The 19,908-nt window shown below is 36.4% G+C and overlaps 1 protein-coding gene across 3 annotated transcripts in view; it reads right to left on the bottom strand.

Moving 5' to 3' along the window:
• LOC120317579 (diacylglycerol kinase beta-like) overlaps positions 1-19,908 on the bottom strand; it is a 171,402-nt gene that overhangs the window by 66,001 nt on the left and 85,493 nt on the right. For all 3 annotated transcript variants that reach the window (XR_005559274.1, XM_039364279.1, XM_039364268.1), the window contains exons 3-8: positions 18,926-19,266; positions 10,602-10,678; positions 5,832-5,852; positions 3,653-3,818; positions 2,086-2,148; positions 128-385 (exon numbers count right to left, since the gene is read on the bottom strand). Coding sequence is in view for 2 of the 3 variants with exons in the window: in XM_039364279.1 (XP_039220213.1) it covers positions 128-385; positions 2,086-2,148; positions 3,653-3,818; positions 5,832-5,852; positions 10,602-10,678; positions 18,926-18,992 (652 nt within the window). In the remaining variant the exon portion in view is untranslated. The remainder of the gene's footprint in view (positions 1-127; positions 386-2,085; positions 2,149-3,652; positions 3,819-5,831; positions 5,853-10,601; positions 10,679-18,925; positions 19,267-19,908) is intronic.

Below are 19,908 nucleotides of genomic sequence, written 5' to 3'. Positions count from 1 at the left end.
CCCTTCCACTTCAGGTTTCTTTACCAGATGTGTAGGATTTTGACCTCTGAAATGAATTTCATAGCTATATGTAATTGAGACTGGAAAATATATAAAGATGCCCCCATAAAAGAAAGGCAGATCTCACCTGGAGATTGTGGAGTAAGCAGTGAACCTGAGGAAATCTTGGAGGACCCTGAGGAGTTGTGAGCAGAAGGGTTACCAGCAGTGGATTTTTGTGATGATGATCTGGACCAGCTAGGTGAGGCATTCCCAAGGACATTGATGTTGGATGGTGGAACAGGACTGAGAGATGCTGATTGTGGTTCTGCTAGATTTGTCTGGGGACATTTGGATTCAGGGGTATGCCTTCCCATGGCACTTAGAAGAGTTTTCCCATTGATCCCTATAATTTAAAACAAAGTGATAAATCATCCTTGATTTACGAATCATGAAATGAATCATAATGAAACATGATGTTTTATATTAATTTTCTCAATATGGAGGCCTCCTTTCCATGTTATACTATTATTTCCAAACCTATCATCTCAGCCAGCATGGCCCAGAACATTACCTTTGTGCTGCCCTTCTCGATGGTTGTATACATTCCCTTGGTGCCTCATACACAATTGGACCTTATTTTATGCAAGAGATTTTTGCAGAGACAGGATTTTCTTGTAAATCCTGAGATGTGAATAACTTAAGACACCAGTACTATACAGTATGTGATCCCTTGAACTCTGTTTTGCATTTTATAGGGTTGCTGTTTTTTTTTTTTTTTCCAGTTTTCAGGGTGGAAGCATGAAAAGAATAACATATACTTTAAAATAGATTTTACATAGTTCATAAGACAAATAAAACTCTACACCCCCCCCCAATAATAAATCATGACCGTCTGTGGTTAAGGAATCAGCCTGGAAAACCAGGAGACTGTGAGTTCTAGTAGGCATGAGAGCCGCTGTCTTAGGCATGAGAGCCGCTGGGTAACCTTGGGCCAGTCACTCTCTCTCAGCTCCTCATCTCACAGGGTTGTTATTGAGGGGGGATAAAGGAGGAGAAAAGTGTGTTGGATATGCCTGCTGCCTGTAAAATTATTTGTAAAAATAATAATGGCAGGATATAAATAAAATAATTAAAAAGGTTGGGCAGTACTAGTCATCTAAGAGAAGCCTGAAAGTAATAAAGTGACAAAAATATTTCTTAATCCTGATATGCTTAATGTATTTATTTAATACTTCATATAGACATGAAAAACCCTTTCACGGATGTTGAAATGATAATAAATTATTCATTTTGTCAGAGGAAGTTGAAAACACAAAGCTGATGATCTTTTATTTGTTTTTCTGAGGAATTTACTTATAATTTTCTGATGAATTTACTAATTTATTCTTCTGATGAACTTGTAATTTTCATGGTGAACTTGCCATTTTCTGTACTGCACTTGCATCAGCTCTTTTTGGTAATAATTCTGACAGCCTTTCCTACCTACCATATTGCCCACCAGATTCTCCTACCATTTCCCACCAGCGTGTCCATTTTAATCTAGTAATTTAGTAGAGAAGTAAATGGCACATAAGTATATTGCTATAAGAAGGTTGTATGGAAACTGCTCAATTTCATCCTCATAAAAACTCATATTACTAATATTGATTCAGTCCAGATCGCAAATTAGATTACATATATATTTAAAAATACTAATCTCTTGGTTCCTATATATTTCATCTGATTATCTCATGCATCTAACTAGAAAGGTAGTAGAGGATACCACAAAATCAGAACACAGCATCGAAAAAAAGGACATCTCCACATAGCAACTGTTTCCTGGCAAGGGATAAGGATTAGAAAAGCCAGACCTCTCTGAAATAATGGGAGATCTCTTGGCACCCAAGGATTGTTTGCTTAACGTATTTACTTAGCTGCTGTTGTATGTTTCTGCGCAGGATTCCAGAGCCTGGGTAGTCCCTAGCTTTATATTTGTTTTTACAGCATAAAGTGACAACAAAGTGTTGGAACTAATGTTGAATAAAACTCAGCTTGTTGGCACCCATAAAGCTCCTTATTAAACATGAAATATTGTGCAGCTCTTAAAGTATTTATATTGGATACCTGTAACAGGAGCACAAGCAACTTCTGTCTGGATGGATATACCTGTATCAAGAGTCTTGGATTCTGAATACATAAAAGAAACATAAGAACGTAGACATACTTTAACAATGGGCAGTTGCCATCAACTGATCAGTATTCGTTGCAAATTTACAATAGCAATTGCATGTTCTACTTTTATTCCACAAAAGGCTCATAAATATTTAGGCAGAATATAGAGCTGCAAATATTTACTATTTTGCTTTAGCCTTACAAACACTGCTGCAGAAACAATTTTAGCCCAATCAACTGTGGGAAAGCATAACTCAGCGCATTATGAGGCAAAGCAGGACACTGCTGCTTGCTCCTAAGTGGGCACAGCAACGGACTATGTGGAGAGACAAGTATCTTTAAAAGGAAGTGCCACAACCAGGATTGTGCCTGGCTTGGCCCCATCATGGGAATAGCAGTAGGAGCATTTGGAAAGGGGAAGACTGGGATGGGTGCATGATATTTGTCAGGGCAAAGGAGTTCACAGGTGGCAACTACTCTTCTCCATAACTCCTGATAGAGGTGGAGACTCTATATGTAGAGGGACATGGGGTGGGAAAAAAATGAATAAATGGCTGTTTTTTCTGTTACTGTTTTGATTCCCTTCCCCTCTTCCTGTCAATCTCAGCCTGGTTCAGGGTTTCCTCAAACTTACTTGTTTTTTCCCTACTCAGAAATTAACTTGCCATTTGCTGAGGTGTATTAAAAGAAATGGTGAGGTGGCCATTTTAAAAACAACATCAACATGGCTGTGCAGTTGAGCCACAATGATTGTTTAAAAGAATTTAAGAGCAGTCACTGATGGTTATTTGCATTCAGGCTCCAGTGTGCAAGAAAAGAGCTTTCAGTAGGCCAGCGAAGCCTTCCTTCCCAACAGACAATATTAACTACACAGGAAAAGGTTATCTCCTTTTGTGCTGACACCAACTACCTTCCATACTCCATTTATGTTGCTATTTTGAAAACTGATCTAGTTGATAAAAAACATTATTTAGAGAAACAGGTGGAATGAATAAATACCCCCCACACCCCTTCTCTTTTATATGAGTACTAAAAAGGAGTTAATTAAAACAAAATCAAAGATATGTGGCTCAAGCCCCTGCATCTGAACCTAATATGTGATAAAAATAATTATTGAAGTATGTGTTCAGTTCACAATTCAAATCACGTTAATTTAACTTACCATTACACCGCTACACAAAAGACAGTCCATGAATGCGGAATGTGACTGGTATCTATGAAAAGATTTTTGTGATGAAAAAGAAATCGGGGGAGAAACACAGCCCAGTGAGGATTAAGGGCCATAGAATGTCCATTTCATAAATGAAACAGCAAATTCAAAGAAAGTAAATAGAACAGAATATCCTAGAAAGGGCATAACGGAACTCTAAGCAGAAGATATTATACAGTGCATCATTTAGTAGCAGAGCCCATTCATTCTTTTAGGGAAACTAACCTGCCCAGACACGTCAAAATATTCCCGTGTCAGCCATTTCCACACTTGTGAGAACTGAAGCAGCAAAGAAAGCATATGGCTTACCAAGGTTGCTCAGTTGTGAAATACTGGAACTTTGCTGCTGGTTCTCGAGAGAACATTGGCCAACTTTTCTTTTGAAGGACATGAAGAGGTGCTCACAGAGCTCTTCTGGAATATCCACCTCCAGATATGTTCTCATAAAGAGCTGGAACCCCTCATAGTCAATAGGCTAACAGGAAGAGAGAAGTAAAAGACACAAGTGTTTTTTTTAAATGAATTTTTAAACATTAGAAATCTTACCAGTTTCATTTCATCCCCATTTTAAATTGAAGCTCTCAGTTGAGGAGCTTGATGAAGGAAGGATAGAAGGAAAAAAAAATCAAGGAAGAAACAAATAAATACAACTGTTAAGGTATTGCTTTCTACATAGTGAAAATAGATCAAGAACTTTGTCATTAGACATTGTAGATGGGTCAATAAGTTGTTGGGAAAGGTATCTGGAATAAAGCATGGAATTATATTTGATCAATGCAATTTTTAATCTCCTGGATTTGGGGTGTTAATTTGGACAAAGGTTTTCCTTTTTATTTGAAAAGCCATGTAGACACTATTGCCTTATGAATACGTTGGCATTTAAAATATGAAGTGTGTGTGTGTGTGTGTGTGTGTGTGTGTGTGTGTTTGTATTGGAGACCAGTTGGTGGTATACTTTGAGCACTGAGCTTCGAGGGTCTGAAGAAAGGTTTGTTAGAAAGAAAGAAAAAAAATGCATTTAAATTTTAAGAAAATAACTTTATGCAAAGAACAGATATTCACTGAAGCGTATCTAGTGTTTTTTGAAGAAAGCCCATGGATCATGAACACATTGATCTACAGGTATTCATCAGAGCTGCAGCTTACCTGTATACTGATACATAATCTCTTTCCTATGTACTATAATGCATGTAATTAGCATTATATTTCAGGAATACAAAGTATGCCACAAGGAAGCACAGTAATACATTTCTTACATGCATATTGAAATCAGGGTTACATGCATATATGCAGAACAACAGTTGCAGCGTTGAAGGCAGAACCTCAATAAGGAACACAACTAAAGTTCTTTGAGCATCACCACAACAGGCAAAGCATTTAGCACAAGCTTTTGGAAGTAATCCTGACAAATGTATTGAAATCTTCTTAGTGACATTGGTAGAATGGGCTTGGCTGAAAAAGTATTTGTTCAAGAGGACGTGCGTGCACACATGAACACACACACACACACACACACTTTTCAGATTTACCCAGTTCTGTTCATTGTCCTGCTTGCCATCTGGCAAACAAGGACATCTTGCCTACATTTAATTGCTGGGACTCTTGAGAGCTTTCTACTATGCTGAATTCTGAGGTAGCTGATGAAAGACAGACAGTGGTTAACAGGAAGCTCACAATTTTCATAGTGACTTTATAATAAAAGTTGCTTAAAAACAAGCGGGGCAGCCATAAGTGAGAAAGCAGAAGAGATTAAAGTAACAATAGAGCTGCCAAAAACTTGCTCTTGCCAGCTCTTAGTTTTGCATTCTGTGAATTGTTAGCTGTAATTCATAATTCTGTAGCAAACCTATTATATTCCCTGCAACATTTAACCAAAGTGATTAACAACAGTTAACAAGCATTGCTGTCACTACTCTATTCAGTTGCCCAAATAACTGGACTAATATGCTATATGCTATGATATCATATAACACTGCAAAAATTCCACTGTCTCTTTATCTTCCTTATCAATTAACTTGTTTCTGAAATGTTTTCTGATAAAACAACACAACATTCTTTTTTATTATTTGAGGCTTGGGTGAATAGAGAACAAGTCAGGCCCAATGCCCTGGTACACAGAATTCAGCTTGGAGCATCTTTACCAGCCATGACTTTTCCCTTTGACAATATATTTCATTCTCTTTCAAATAGACATTTTTCTTATTTTTCTTTCTGCAGTATTTTATGGCTACTATAGATTCATTTTAGTTAGGCTGTTTTGAATTTTAAGGATTAGATTTTTTTTCTCCCTAACGATTTATTGCTCTCCAGGATAAGCAATTTTGCTTAGGTTTTTTTTTTTTTTGGTTTAATAATGTGCAGATTTAAATTTCTTACCATAAATATAAACTTAGATAATTTGAGGGAAATCTTAGTTTATGGCAAAGCAACCATACAAAGCAACAAATAGCACATCACATCAGAGCCTGAGTTGGAAAACAAGTCTTACTTGGTTCAAAGTGTCTTGCTTCTGAGGGAATAAAGAGCAGAGAAAGACAAAGCAAAGTTGAGTGATGAAGCATTGAACAAGTAGCTACTCCATTGGACAAAGACAATTCAAGTTTCCAGGAAGGATTAGACTGCAGTTCTTCCCCAAGTTTATCACCAAAGAAGGCGCTTGGGAAAATACATTGTTTTAAAGTATCCTTATTTTAAACTTCACCATCAGATGAAAAGACATGTTCTAGGCAGAAGATTTTGGATAAGATCTCTGGCTTGGGAAATTGCAAATAACTGATAGCAAAAAAGTTTTGTAAGGAAGAGCTTTCTGTTCAAAGGATTTAAAGAGATACGTGTGTGTGTGTGTGTGTGTGTGTGTGTGTGTGTGTGTGTGTGTGTTTGTCTGTCTCTGTGTTCTATTTGTATCTAGGACTTCTACCAAAGAACTTTGAACAGAATATAGATTATCTCTGTTTATTCTCATTAACAACTATCTGAGTTTAATTAGGGTTGATTAGAGAGTGTGCTCCTTAATACTGATTTTCTGACGAGATGAAGAACAACACATTACCTCTCTTCATTCCAGACTAACACCTGGATCTGATGTGAGGGGAGAGTTTAGAATCTTAACTGGAATTTATATGGTGGATGTATGCCCCTCATGGACCTTGCAATTGTTCCCCGCCCCTCATTATTTCCCATCAAAGGCATATTTCATACTCTGCCTATTATAGAACTGGATCTGCAACAAACAGCGAAATTTTTCATGAGGTTATTCAGAAAGAAGTCCAGTGAGGCTTATTCCCAGGACTGCAATATAAGTGAGTATTATTTTTTTTTACAATGTAGGAAACTTGGTCTAACTCCTACATTGCCCAGCATATAACACTAACAAATTGTTAAGCATATATTGGGACTTGTGTTACTGGTTGATCTACCTCCAATTTCAACATATGGCAGAACAACTTTGCTTTAAGTAATTAAGTGCAACAAGGAATAATTTAAGCAATATTTCACTAAGTTACATTGAAAACTATTTTTATCAAAATGAAGCAATTTCTCTATCAGATATACTGATTACAGCAACTTATTCTTGGATCTAGTGATTTCTTCAGAACAGACAATATCAACTGATGCAAATTTAGTTTACTGTTTTTATTACCACACGATGTTCTTAAAATTAAATATTTGATATATTTCAAATTGATGTGTGATTTTTCTGATAAGGACTTTTAAGACATTCTTTTTTGGATCTACATAACTGATTAAGGCCTCCAACAGAAAAATGATAGAAAAATGAGTATTATAACTGTTCCTTCTCCTTCACTTCCCTGAGTTCAATTTAATCTAAAACAGTTACAGAGTTCAGATATTGCTGGATGAAACTTACTGAACAGTTGTAGTTTACATGATTTTCATGTAAACTTTTTTGGGACTTGTATTTCCCATCATGATCTAAAAGCAGGTTGGAAAAGGCAGCTAAGAATACTTTTATTTTGCCTGGGACTTGCATATGATTTTTGTTATTTATTGGTTTGACTATCCAATATTTATTGTTGTATGACTTGGAATCAGATAAATATTTTAGATATTAATTGCCTTTTTAACAGTGTTTTTTTAACATCTTAATTATATAGTTTAGAAAAGACAATACAGTTGGCTTCATGGAAAGTAGAGATACGTTTATTTGGGTAGTTGGTGTTGTGAATTTATATAAGTTTTATTTACAATATATTAGTTTGGCCTAGTGGATAAGGCACCGGCTAGAAGCTGGGAGACCTAGTTCTACTCCTGCCTTAGGCATGAAATCTGGCTGGGTGACTTTGGGCCAGTCACCTTCTCTCAACTCACCTCACCGAGTTATTGTTGTGGGGAAAATAGGAGGAGAAGGAATATTTATGTATATTTGTTGCCTTGAATTGTTTATAAAAATAGTAAAGGTGGGATTAAAAAAAATAAATCAATAAATTATTTTGTTCTGCAAATTACTTTCCTCAAACTGGCTCAAAATCAAAAGTGCCAGATTGGTATTGAGTTAGGTAAGCGTTTGAAAATTCAGCAAGAAAAAGCACCAAAAGTACAAATAAGTATCAATATACTTGGTATATGTGGAAACACCTAAAAACAACTACAATCTAACAAAACACAAACACTGGTCTTGTGCAGTTAAAAATAAAAGGCAGTTGAAAGTAGAACAATAGATTGCATCTAAAACTGGAAGAGATGACTGTTCAAAAAAAAAGTTAAAAGGATTTTGCAATTTGGTCCAGGACTGTATGTGTAATCTTAGAGGAAAAAGATAATATTGGGTATATCCATACTGCCTCATTTTGCACTCAAACGTTTACAGTCATTTCTACAATGTGATTATTGTGACAAGTAATCTGCTACCTGAAACAATGTTTTAACTTGCCTGTCAACAATGATGACTATTCCCTCAAAAAACTACGGTATCTTGTTTTGGCTTTCCTTAAATGAAAAAGGAAACTGGGCTGAAGCAATATAATTCTGGGCAGTGGATTATTCCTCCCTCTTCCACTGTAAAGTTATTACTAGGGGGTAGTGATGGGAGGATAATTAAACAAATAAAAAGTATATGTTACAAAAGATCTCCATCAAAATATCTCCATATATTCCTTTTTGGTCCATTTCCTCCACATCCTGTCCTGAAAAGCAAATCCATCTTCAAAGGATTTTAAAGGCAACTAGTTGTTATACCTAATGGCAAATGCAACAATTTTTCCAAGTGGATAATAATGAAGTATACTTACTTTAACTGCTTAGTGCAGAAAAGAAACCACAGCATATGCTCTTGGCAGAAAGCAGAATGCCCCACTTCTAGCCACCATAAACAAACATTATCTTGCTCATTTCCAAGAGTCTAACAACTACTTTTCTAAATATGAATGTGGTTACAATTTGTGCTGGTTTTTTGTGGACTTGTCTTTCTAATTACTCTAGGTGTCAAAACTTTCCGCACAAATATATCAAATATAAGGGGGGAGGGGAGACTAAACCTAGACATATCTTTGATATAAACTGATGATACAATATTCAGATTTATTTATTCATTAAGTGTAATTCATTTCTATATGTCATTAGAAAACAGTGGGAATAACTTTTAAAATGTTGTAAATGACATGCATTTTGACTACATGATTTTATGAAATACTCCTATAATGAATAGGCTTCTCTACCCTGAACATTTAAAAATCAGTAATGATATTTAAAAATTAAATATGTCTTTAAAAATCAGCTTACAATAAGGCAGCTACTTGTTTTCCAATTTCCAAGTAGTTAAAACTCTGTTGTATCATCCAATACCGTTTTCCCGAAAGTAAGGCCTACCCCGAAAATAAGCCTACCTTATTTGATTTTTGGGAGTGGGCCTAGTATAAGCCCTACCCCCAAAATAAGCCCTAGTTTTGGGGTGAGGCACACACCTAAAAATCAAGCTAGGATGGGGGTGGGGATCTGCCCCACATACCCCACACCCACTTACCTTGCAGCCAGGCCTCTCCTCGCCGGCCCACTTCTTCTGCAGCCAGGCCTGCATTTTGCAGTCCGAGGCCTTTCCAAGAGGGCACTGCAGCCGAGAATTGAGCTATGGATTCAGTTGATAGCTCGGTTCTGCAAGAGATCTGCAGCTGAGGACTGAGCTATGGATTGAATCCATAGCTTGGTACTCATCTGCAGAGGCCTTCCAGAAAGGCTAGATTGCAAAATGCAGGCTGGAATGCAGCTGCAGCATGAAGTTGCTCCTTCATCCCAAGAAGAAATGGACCGGCTGGATGGGGCTCTTGGTACTGGAGGAGAGTAAGACATCCCTCAAAAGTAAGACCTGGTGCCTCTTTTGGAGGCAAAAAAAAAAAAAAAAAGACCCAGTCTTATTTTCAGGGAAACACGGGTAGCAGAACGTTAGGATTTGTTTCTCACTAAATCCAGTAGAGCTAATTTATAAGCAGAGATGGACTGCAGATCTTTAGAAATCCTTATTTATTACTAGGATTTTAATGCTGCTCTACTCTTATGGCCTCTGAGTAGCTTACATTCCCCCTTCACATAAAAAGATTAAAACAAATCAATATTATAGTCAACATTTTACTATGATTAGAACAACCCTACAGATGAACTGCACCAATATAGGAACCAGATAATGAGGATCTTGCAACTTATTACAAATCTTCCTTGAAAGTTCTCTAGAATAAACAGTTTTATAGTTCCTGGAAAATCAACAGGATGGATACCAGCCTGATCTTGGCTTTTGATTTTCATTAATATTTTGAAAGAATTTTCATACAAAAATGAATTACCTTTCCCTCTCTCACTCCCCTAGACATGATGCAAAATGTTATCTTTCCTTAGCAAATAACTTGTAATTAAAAAGAACTTAAGGCAGGCACTGGTGGTGTTTGCACTCAGGCTCCCTGTGTAGGAAGAGGAGGTTTCATCTTTCCCTTTCCCATTCAGCAATTTAAAAAATATCACTTCACATCTCATAAGAAAAACTTACCTTTTTTATGGTGCTAATAAAAATCACTTTATCTCCTTACAACTCTTTTAAAAACTGATGTGACAGATAAAAAGGCATATTTAGGGAAACATTTAGTTTGGTTGGTTTAGGGTCTGAATAATTAAAAAAGCTTACATAAGATTCAATAACCATTTTAGCCTAAAAATATGATTAAGATCCTTTGGGAAGTTTATATACAGAAATCTACACAGCTAGTTGATTTTGTCAATAGGCATTTAAGAATACAGTTAATGCAAATTTCCTTACTTGTTCTGGATTATATTTTGACAGAATACCGTCCCCATGGAATTCTTCCAAAACATCTCTCAATTTTTTGGTAGAATCTAGAAAGTGAAACACAGGCCAGTATGATTAAGAGCAGCCTACTTCCAAACAAGTCCTTCATAATTGCTTAAGAAATGATTGTACAGAAGAATAGCAACACCTAGAATCAAAATAGTAAAAACTATATATATATTTCCTTAATAAGAATATTTGGTTTCTTTTAAATAGCTTAAATTGCATTAATAAATGTGAGATCTACTTTCCTAATCCCAGAGCTATCTTGTAAGAAATACATACATCACATTGCAAATTCAAATGTTGGACCATGTTATTGTGTGCAGAAGAAAAAAAACTGCTTTCCTTATGTGATTTCTATGCCAGCCTTACAGCCATTAAAATCTAGTAGTTAGAACCATTATTATTATTTTTTTACAGAAAGCATTTCCAATTTTTCTGAGGGAAGATCTATTTTCCATGCAAGCCACATAATGATTCCCATGTGTATTATCAGCTTGATAAAACATTAGAATAAAAGTAAAGAAAGACAAGTTCTAGCCATTGAATGTTGACTAGATAATCTTCATATTTCAGCCTACTGATAGAACTGCTGTGAAGATAGAATAGTGTTTGAAAGCACCATTTTTCCTTCCTTAACGTAAAATGCTGTTAAGAAGCTCCATCTCTGCATGGGGTATTTAGAATGATTGAAAGTACTATAAAGGCAGACAAGCAGAGGGGACGACATAGTATTAAATACATAACAAAAGGAGACAGCACCTCTGCTGAGTGAGTGATCTTCAGGATGCACTATGTCAGATCATGTTCTTCATATCTATAGGAGATGTAGGAAGAATATTCTGGCCTAAATCCAAGATATTATGCAGATTGAGGCAAAACTGCAAATGGGACTTTTTATCAACCCCCGTCATTTATTTTATTTATTTATTAAATTTGTTTGCCACCCATCTTGCTGCAAGAGGATGCTATTTAAGCTAGTGAGGTTAGTGCATGAGGTGGAAAAATTGGGTTGTAAGCTGCCCAGAGTTTGATTTTATGATGGGTGGCTATGCACATGTTTTAAATAAATAAATAATAAACACACAAGCACCTCAATTTGCGGTCCTTTAACAATTTTGTTGCCTGAGAAACTACCTAATGATTCAGCTCTCCTTGGCTGCTGATATCCTGAAGCCAGCAATGCCTCGGAGCTAGCATTAATAGCATCTTGAGTCATTTAATTTAATATAAGGAGAAAATTATCAAAAGACCTAAAATAGTTATTTATGTATATTTCAGAAATTATAATCTGCCCCAATTCCAAAGGACTCTGGTAGTATGTCGTAAAAAGAAAAACAAACAAGATCAATACAACACAGGCATATAATCCCTAGCACACAGGTCGGCAACCTGCGGCTCCGGAGCCGCATGCGGCTCTTTGAGCCTTCCCCTGTGGCTCCCAGCCTCCTCTGCCTTTGCAGAGAGAGACAGAGACAGAGAGAGGCAATTGCGCTTCCCTGCTTCTCTCTCTCTCTGTGTGTGTTTTGTATGTGTGTGTTGTGTGTGTGTGTGTGTGTGTGTGTGTGTGTGTGTGTGTATGTGTAAAAGAGAGTGCACTCACATTGTTCTCCGAGGAGCTGAAAAGCTTTCTGGGCGGAGCTCCTCCCTTTGCTGCGTCTCAGCAGGAAGGGCAGAAGAGAGCTAGCTAGCCCAGCTAGGCTAACTCAGGAATTCTGGGAGTTGAAGTCCATGAGTCATAAAAGAGACGAGGTTGCCTACCCCTGAGATTGTTGGAGAACAACTTGAAGCTTGCCAGGTGAGCAGCAGATGGGGGGGGAGAAAGAGAAAGAGAGAGAGAGGGGGAGGGGGAGAGAGAGAGGAAAGAGAGAGAAAGAAAGAGAGTGGGGGAAGAGGAGTGGCAGACCAAGGGCAGAGAGGGAGGGAGGGAGAGAGACAGAGAGAGACCCTTTTGACATCTAAAATGAAGATAACACTGCATATATCCTTTTTTTTACCTATGTGTGTATGTAATTTTATTCTCTTAAAGCATTCTCTCGGTGATCATTGTTTTAATAGTATGGATATTCCCAAGAGTCATATTTTTACTTTTATTTTTAATGTGTGTGTGTGTGTGTGTGTATACACACACACACATACACAAACACTCTCTCTCTCTCTCTCTCTCTCACACACACACACACACCTATAATAAAGATAAAAAAGGATCTATGCAGTGTTATCTTCATTTTAGGTATCAAAAGGGTTTTGCGGCTCCCGGTGTTTTGTTTTTGGGGAGAAACGGGTTCAAGTGGCTCTTTGAGTGTTTTGGGTTGCCTACCCCTGCCCTAGCAGAAGCCAAGATAGATGTCCTCAATCAATCAGTTGAACTTGCTAAAATAAGACAAGTTTAATTAATTTTTGGAACATAGGCAAAGTAAGGGCCATATGTACCTAACAGCAAAGAGTATTCCAGAATGTAGGGGCAACCACAGAGAAAAACAGTCATCTTATCCATGCCACATATACTTTGCAATGGAGGAAAGACTTTCAGTGGTCTTCTCTAAATGATTGGACTCGTCTGTTTTAAAATAAGTTCATTCTTTTTCAGGAAAGGATACTTGGTTATTTAAGAAAGATGGCTTTCCATACTTTATACTGAAGATGTAAACAGATCTGAAACATCTTAACATATACGATTTGGATGTGAGCTTTTGATAGCTCATTTTAGCCATCATTTATTTATATTTTTATTAATATAGAATTTGTGCATTTATGAGCAATTTGGATATATTAAACTTTAGGTGTTGCAAATATACTTTTGGGGAAAAAGAGAACCCTAAAGAAATATGTTTAATTTCAACCCTGATCTGGCCCTTGACTGATAAATGGACTAATATAATTCTGTCTTATCAAGGTTTAATCGGTGACTTTATAATGTCATAATGCTTTATAAATAGGAGAAAGAGGAAGACAATATTTTTCTTTTTTTCTCAGATATATATCAATGTATCTTTCCCCCTTTAATGTGCTTTTTACTTATAGTAAATAAAACAATAAAAAATATGATTTGATAATGGCACAGTTGTAGAAAAGTTGCACAGCTTGTTATTCTGGAATCTATTTCTTTACCTCTGCTGCTATTACTACTGAAAAATAAGTCTCAGAGCAGATGTAAAAGAGGCAGAATGGAGACAACTTTGTTTTTTCGTGGCAAAAAAGACAAAATGTTTAAGTATCACATCTCTTCCACAAGCTAGTCTCAGATGTTAATGATTATATTCTACTCCTTTCAATTTTTTAATACCTACTGTCATGCAAACTTTCTATCTGCAAGGATTATAGTCAGTGACAGTAAATTGGACTTCTTACATGGGCTAACTTACAAGCACAAGGTTTGTTTACTTTAGGCTTAGCATGATATATGAACCAACCTATTATAACATTATGAGTAAACTATGCCACTTTAAGTTGTAGAGCAAGCAGAGTTCTAAAGCGACATGGTTTACTCATAGTATTATAATGGGTGAGTTTGTACCTTGGTTTATGTCACAGAATTAATATAGCAGGGAATGATAGTATCTCTTTTTAACTCTACCATCAGCAATATTTAAGGAGAATTCTTCCATAAAGTGTCTTAATGGAAGTCATTGTTCTCTGCTTCTTAATGCTCCTTAATGAGCTTTCAGAACTCCAGGAATCGAAATGTCCCAGCAGTCTCACAGTTCAACTGCTCTGGATTAAGAAGTTGGTCCCAAAGGATAAAACATATTGAAAAATCACAGGAAAATGATTAAAAGAAAGAGTCTGTTTTGAGATGTCTATAGAGGCTTCTATCTATAAACTATAGGGATTGCTCAAGATCCCATCTCTTCAGGGATAATGAATTTTGTGATGTTTAGGCTAGAGTCTCTGAAAGATTAAATTCATGGTGATAAGTCAGTGGGAACATTCTTTTCTGTACATTCTCAGCACTTAAACTTCACACCGATCTTCCCAAATGGGAGTGTGGGATTCAGTTTCAGCTACATTGGCTGGAGGTCATGTAGTTGAAGTCCAATGAATCTGCAGAGCACAGTTGGGGAAGGTTATCTTATGTAGTTCCATGTAAAATATGTCTTTGGAAAATATATATATATAAAGCTGTAGAGTTGCCTTGGTGAGTTCTATAAACTTTAGACATGTAAATATTTTTAACAACTTTTTCTTCTTCTTCCACACTGCCAATCTTTATGATAATCTCTTAATCTGTTCTCTGAATGATGTTTCTTCTTCCATTTACATTGCTAACACTTTGTCCTTAAACACTAGCCAAGTGCAATTGATTTTCTTCCCTTAAATCAATACCAGCAGCCCAAATTCATGCTTTTTTTAAGGGAAAGATCCAGAATTTAAAGACTTTCTTACACAGCCAATGACATCACCATTTATAACTGAATAAGGAAGTGATGAGTTATGCTCTGTAGGTTACATCACTTTCTCCAGTCTGCCTTGACTCTGAGTAAGCCTAGGTAATCAAAGTCTCCCTTCCTCATTCTCCTCTCCCCTGCCCTCTCCTTTCCTTTCCTCACCTTCTTTGTGAAGTCTACTAATGAAGATATGGCTACTTCCTAGACACCCTTGTCCCTGTGAGAGCTGAAGATTTATAGTGTTGCTTAGAGTAATATGCTGTAGTTTTGCAGGGGCATCTAAGCCACTGAATTCAACCACTTGCTCAGTACAGGAAACCACATTAAAGCCATCATGATAGTTGGCTTAGACACATCCTATGAAGAAGAGCCTATCACCTTTCTGAATAATGAGTTTTGCTGATAAATTGAAAACTTGCTTTTATTGTTCAGAATTTTGAAACAATAATTAAATTAATTATTCTGAGTCCTGCATTCTGAGATGATGACAGGCTAGGTCTTTATATTATTCAGTTGACAGTCTTTCAGGTAAATAAAGACTGCTTCCTCTCAATCTTTTCTTCTCAAGGCTAAAGATTTTCTCTTCCTTCAGTCTGTCACTGTAGAACATGGGTGTCAAACTTGTCACGTGACATGTCGCAATGTATCACAACTCTTTTTGTATTGTCGGCAGTGGGGTGGGCACGGCTTTGGTATGATGAAACCAGCCCATGGGCCAGCAGTTTGATACCCCTGCTGTAGAAGATTTGGTTTCCAAGTTTCCTATTCACCCTGTTGCCCTTCTCTGGATCATTTTTAATTTCTGTAGATTTCCCAAGAATGTCTCTTCTTAGCATGATGTGCAGAAATGAACACATCGTCAAAATAGGATTTGACCTAAGCAGAACAAAATGGAACAATTACTTCCCATAATTCTCTAGATGCTGTTTTCTCCCATACCTAAATTCTACAAATTGCATTTCCTTTTTAACAGCCAGATTACTTTGCTTACTCAATTTGTGATCAGCTATTGTTCCAAGACACTTTTTAAAGTACTGTACTTCTGTCAAGCCAAATATCCTCTATTTATGTTTGTGAATCTGAGTTTGGTTTCCTAAGTAAATATCTTTGCATTCTCACTGTTAAATTTTGTTCCATTATTTTCAGGGCATTTTTCTAACCTATCAACATAGTGTTTAATTTTATTTCATCTCTTCTAAGTTTTGCTTCATCTGCAGATCTGATAACCATACCCTCCACCTCCTGATCGAGATCATTAATAAAAAAAGTTGAGGGTACAGAACTTAGGATTGAACCTTTTGACACCCTACTTCTTGGAGTATTCTCTTAATTGTCATACCATCTACCCCATGTTATCTATCTATCTAGATAAAGATATATAGATATAGATATAGTTTATATTTATCCTGGAGTTTGAAGATTATGTACTTTTAAAATCAAAGTGAGGTAAGATTATTTTGACAAATACACACCAATTTCCTGTATTTACAACGTTGTTTTTAAGGTACTTACATATCAATTGCTTTATGATCTGCTGTAGAATTTTACTAGGTTATTGATGACAGAGTGATTGGTCTATAATTCGTTGGATTCTTTCTTTTTTATATTTGAAGATACAGACATCTGATACTTCAGTATCATTTGATATTTTACCCATTCTCTGGGATTTCTCAAAAATAATACATAAAGAACTGGTCAGACCATCAGAAAGCTCCTTCATATTCTGGTATGCAATCTGGGCCTCAAAATCAGACTCATTCAGAACAAAGGGAAGGTTCCCAACAAACTCAAGCTTCAGTCATGTTTCTTCACCCTCTTTCCCACAGTTCTTTGATGAAATACATACTTTGTTATTAGAGGAGACAAAACTAACGGACCTGAGTAGTTTTGCCTCACTTGCTAGCATTTTTGCCATCATCACTGAGCAGCTGATATACATATATACACATGGCATACAAGACTAATTTATATTATGTAGCCAAGGGTTGCTTTGTAGCCAAATACTGTCTTACTATGCTCTTCCTAATTATGAAAGCAATACAATTTGTTTTTTGTTTTTCATGTGTTCATTAGTAAACCATATGATCTTCTGTCTGTCCAATTCCAATGCATATCAATTTGCTGTTGCCTAAGATGTCAATGTGTCATCAATTCATTTAATCTTTCACTGTTTTGGTTTTTTCCAATTTCATACTTCATACATTCCATGTAACAAGGTCTCTGAAGCTTTGCACTTTGCATTTTTTAATTTTTTTTCTAAATTTCAAAACTTTGTTTCGTTTTCTGCATGACATCAGCAGCCTGAAGTCTTGAAGGCTTTAGTCTCTAGCCATTTCATACATTAATATTTCAAAACATCCTCAGCTACATTTCAGTAGCTTGTTGAGCACTATTTAACCAGATCACCCAGCGCCATATTGTCAACCATTTAATATTTTTTATCTATGTGGTTTTCTTTGTAAAATACTGGAGAAATTTACCATCGTCTTCTGTGAAGTATGAAATGATGCCTTGGTCTTTGTTACTAACATGTTATTTTACCTATAGTATCTTCTTTATTACAATTAAACAAGGGTAATTGCTCCTCTTGTGCCTTTCTCTAACTTCAGCAAGGCAAGTCAGAAATTTCCTGGTAAGATGGTGTTTGGCAGAATTCATCTCCCAAAAGATGCAGAGTTAAATTTTCCATCACTACTGTTTCATATCCTTTTGAAAATTCTGCAATTATGTTTTGGAAAGCACCCACACCTCCCCTGTGGCTATGTGGACTTTAGTAGACACAAAACATAGTATTGTTTTTATTTATTCATTCACATATGGTTTCTACAATCAAACTGATTCCCTTGGATTTCTGAATAGGAAAACCCACCTCTCTTTCTATTGCTTCTACCTGTTTTGAACAAATTATATATTTAGATTATTATACCCCAGTCATGAGACTCATCCTATCATGTATCTATTATTCCTATGAATTAATTTCTAGTTTATTTTGATATATTTATTTAACCAATTTTTAAAGCCACCTATCTCAGCAAGTGTTTCTCTGGATGGTAAACGAACAGACTAAAAACAATTATTGGATACAAAAATTAAATACAAAAATAAAAAATCATTGCAGCCAAGAAAACAAGCATAGTCAACAGCACAAACATAGCCAGGAGATGGATGCTTTCACATTATTTGGGGGCCCAAGACTGAGCACAGAACTAGGTCTTTAGAGCCTCACAAAAAGCTAGCAGGGTTAGGGCCTTCCAAATCTCCAGAGTGAGAATACTAAGAGTTGAAGCTCACCTTGTTTATTTCCCAGTCTAAGCATTAATGTAGACAAGGAAGGTCAATAACTTTATAAGCCAGTGGTCTGAATTTTTTTTCACTGAATAATTAACAAATCCTGTTACAATACCTGTGCCTTCTATGGTGCACAAGTTTTTATTTGCTTCAGGCTTGGAGGGAGAACTTTGCTAGGAACTTCCCAGGAAACTCTCTTTCCACCCCACCCCACCCCACCCCACAAACAGTTTACTCCCTGGAATCTGGCTGTTTGATATGCTGCCTACAATACACTAATGAGAATTCTTCTACTTGGAGGACATTCTCTTGCACTTAATAGCTATTCAGAACTTGTCCTCACAGAAAACAGCTTTTCTAATCACTTTCCTCTCTTGTCTTTTCCTCTTGTTAAACTCCCTAAAACACTGTGTGTACTGCTTAGATGTACTGTGTGTTCTATGCATACTGTGTTAGTTGCCATGATATGAACTGTAGCACCTTGTAAAAAAAAAAAAACCGAACAAGATTGTACCTCATCTATTATATGATGGAGGTCAATCAGTTAAAATGTTATTGCTAACATAAATAATTCATCAAGAGAATGATAAGCATTTGGCTGAAGTAAGTACTTACATTCAGAATATTGCTGCAGCTGAGCAAACTCTGCTGGACTAAGCATGATCCACACCCCATCACTCATCTTTTAAGCTGAGTTGTGAGGAGACGATGTCACCTCTAATCAAAGTCCATGGAAAAGAGGCACATTTACATATGGAAATTCTTCTGGGCCATCACTCCAGTTTGGAACTGCAGGTAGTTACACTTTCTGTATTACTATTGTTAAGAATAGATGTCTACTACAGAACTCAAATCACATTCATCAGGAATATGGATGTGCCCAGTTCCTTAACAGCTAGTTTACTTAGGACTGCCATCAGAAAAGTACTTCATGAAGAATTCCAGTGTATCCAAACCTAGAATTAAAAGGAGAGTGAATTATACAATTATATGCACTTTTTCAAGATGCTTCAGAAGGTTTGCAAGAAGATGAAGATAGAACATACTCAATATTTTAGTTAGACATTTTACAAATGTAAAAACACCTACAATGAAAGAGGCTAATTCCAACAGGGTGCATGACTGGAACCAGAGAATCAAGTACAAATTCCTGCTTATTGATGATGTTCTCTCATCTACTTTTAGGTAGTTATCATATCTTACCTCCTAGGTTGTGAAGAAAAAGATGAGAAGACTTGAAAAAATAGATATGCAACCCTAAGCACTTAACAAAAAGATGGGACAGTTCTATGGTAAATAAAAAAGTTCAGCCAGATTAAATAGTGTGGCTGATATAAAAGTAGCTTAAAGAAATGAGAAAGACTGTCTGAACCACGTACTCAGTTGAACTATGCAAGGACTTTAATGCAGGCGTTTAGCTTGGCTCCACTGAATCAAAAAAGGATATTACAGCTTACAAAATGCATTTACAATTCTGAAATAAACACTGTTCTGCAGAGGGAGACATCCCATTTCTGCACAATGTGAATGTTCATTAATCTGAGGAATACTATTTGGCATTATGCCTTACAAGTCATGTAGCACCTTGTAGAAATGAC

This window comes from Crotalus tigris, unplaced genomic scaffold, assembly GCF_016545835.1.
Source record: "Crotalus tigris isolate CLP2741 ecotype Arizona unplaced genomic scaffold, ASM1654583v1 scf7180000017591.2836849, whole genome shotgun sequence".
Classification (NCBI taxonomy): Eukaryota; Metazoa; Chordata; class Lepidosauria; order Squamata; family Viperidae; genus Crotalus; species Crotalus tigris.
Note: the sequence above shows the minus strand (reverse complement) of the source record. Positions and strands in the feature narration are given on the sequence as shown.